Below are 1198 nucleotides of genomic sequence, written 5' to 3'. Positions count from 1 at the left end.
AGGAAGAAATTGTATGTAGGGTGAGCGTAAGTAGACTCCTGCCCTCTTGTACTGTACACCATGGCGATGCTGAAGAAGGGCATGAGCGTCCTGTGTTTCGTGGCCACCGTCATGGTGGTCATGGTTACCACCCTTCTTCTCTCCTCATGCGACGCCCACAAAGAGGTTGATAAGTGAATTTTATCATTCAATTTGCAAAGAGTAGAAGATTAAGGGCATTTTCCTGATTATACTTGAAAACCACATTTTCTTATATTTTTATGTATGCGGACTTGCAGGAAGATGAGACTGCTGCGTTTCCCTTGCCGGCGCCATGCTACTCCATCTCTTTCCCAAACTGTACCGACGACAAGTGCAAGAAGTTTTGCAGCAGCGTAGGCAAGCGGCCGGCCCCCAAGGCATTCTGCAATGACAACAATAACTGCTGCTGTCCTGTCATTCAAGTATAAGCGTCTGCTGAAACAACCGAGCTAAGAAACAATTAAATAAAACTATATTCGTAATTGTTTTTGATCTGGGAGCTTCCAGCATGGACTGTTGCCCGGACTCATCAAGATGTTTTTAAATCATTGTAAACTGATTTTTCGATAATTTGTTGTGTTCGGCAGCTTTTGTTTATCCTGTGTTTATCTCTAGTTCGTGTATGTGGAGACTGATTGAAAATAATTAAGTTTAACAAAAATGGTTGATTTTTTTGAAAAGGAGGATTAACCCCAGCATCTATATCAAGCGACGCACACAGCCATTTATTAAATAGTATCGAATCTCAAACAAAAATGGTGGTTGCTTGCGTGTTGACACCATGTGTTCTTGTTTCTTGTTTCTTGAGTAGATGGGCCTGGTATGTGATCGAGCACTTTTAGCCTTTCAAACTTGACACATGATGCAAGTCTTTCTACAGGTCCAGTGCATGTTCGTTAATGTTATCTTGTTCCCATTTAGCCCTGTAAGCATATTTTGAATGTTTACTTGCCAATTATGTCAAAATGTATGTGTCAGTTGAGTATGTTGCTATAAATGAAATATTTGCAGACTAATGGTTGCTCGTGACAAATGTTCCATGTCGAACTGATGGGCATTATCGGAAGTCCTTGTTGGAGTTTCCCCACAATAAAAAGTACATGTGTGTGTCGAGAAGTCCTTATTAGCATTACCGAAGTCCTTGTCAGCATTATCATGATCTTGTTAATAATTTTAA

The 1198-nt window shown here is 40.5% G+C and overlaps 1 protein-coding gene across 1 annotated transcript; it reads left to right on the top strand.

The window, feature by feature from the left end:
- The first annotated feature begins 7 nt into the window (after positions 1 to 7).
- On the top strand, positions 8 to 635 carry LOC119345579. The gene is made up of 2 exons (XM_037615602.1): positions 8 to 165; positions 279 to 635. The coding sequence occupies exons 1-2, from the start codon at positions 61 to 63 to the stop codon at positions 447 to 449; spliced, it is 276 nt and encodes a 91-aa protein (XP_037471499.1). The 5' UTR covers positions 8 to 60; the 3' UTR covers positions 450 to 635.
- The last annotated feature ends 563 nt before the right edge of the window (positions 636 to 1198 follow it).

The sequence above is a fragment of the Triticum dicoccoides genome, unplaced genomic scaffold, assembly GCF_002162155.2.
Source record: "Triticum dicoccoides isolate Atlit2015 ecotype Zavitan unplaced genomic scaffold, WEW_v2.0 scaffold252701, whole genome shotgun sequence".
NCBI classification, from domain to species: domain Eukaryota; kingdom Viridiplantae; phylum Streptophyta; class Magnoliopsida; order Poales; family Poaceae; genus Triticum; species Triticum dicoccoides.
Note: the sequence above shows the minus strand (reverse complement) of the source record. Positions and strands in the feature narration are given on the sequence as shown.

Bases quoted from the DNA above. Each gene is read 5' to 3' on its own strand.
- LOC119345579 (XM_037615602.1), top strand. From the start codon at position 61: ATGGCGATGCTGAAGAAGGGCATGAGCGTCCTGTGTTTCGTGGCCACC. The intron at 166-278 runs GTTGATAAGTGA...GCGGACTTGCAG, and splicing joins CATGCGACGCCCACAAAGAG to GAAGATGAGACTGCTGCGTT.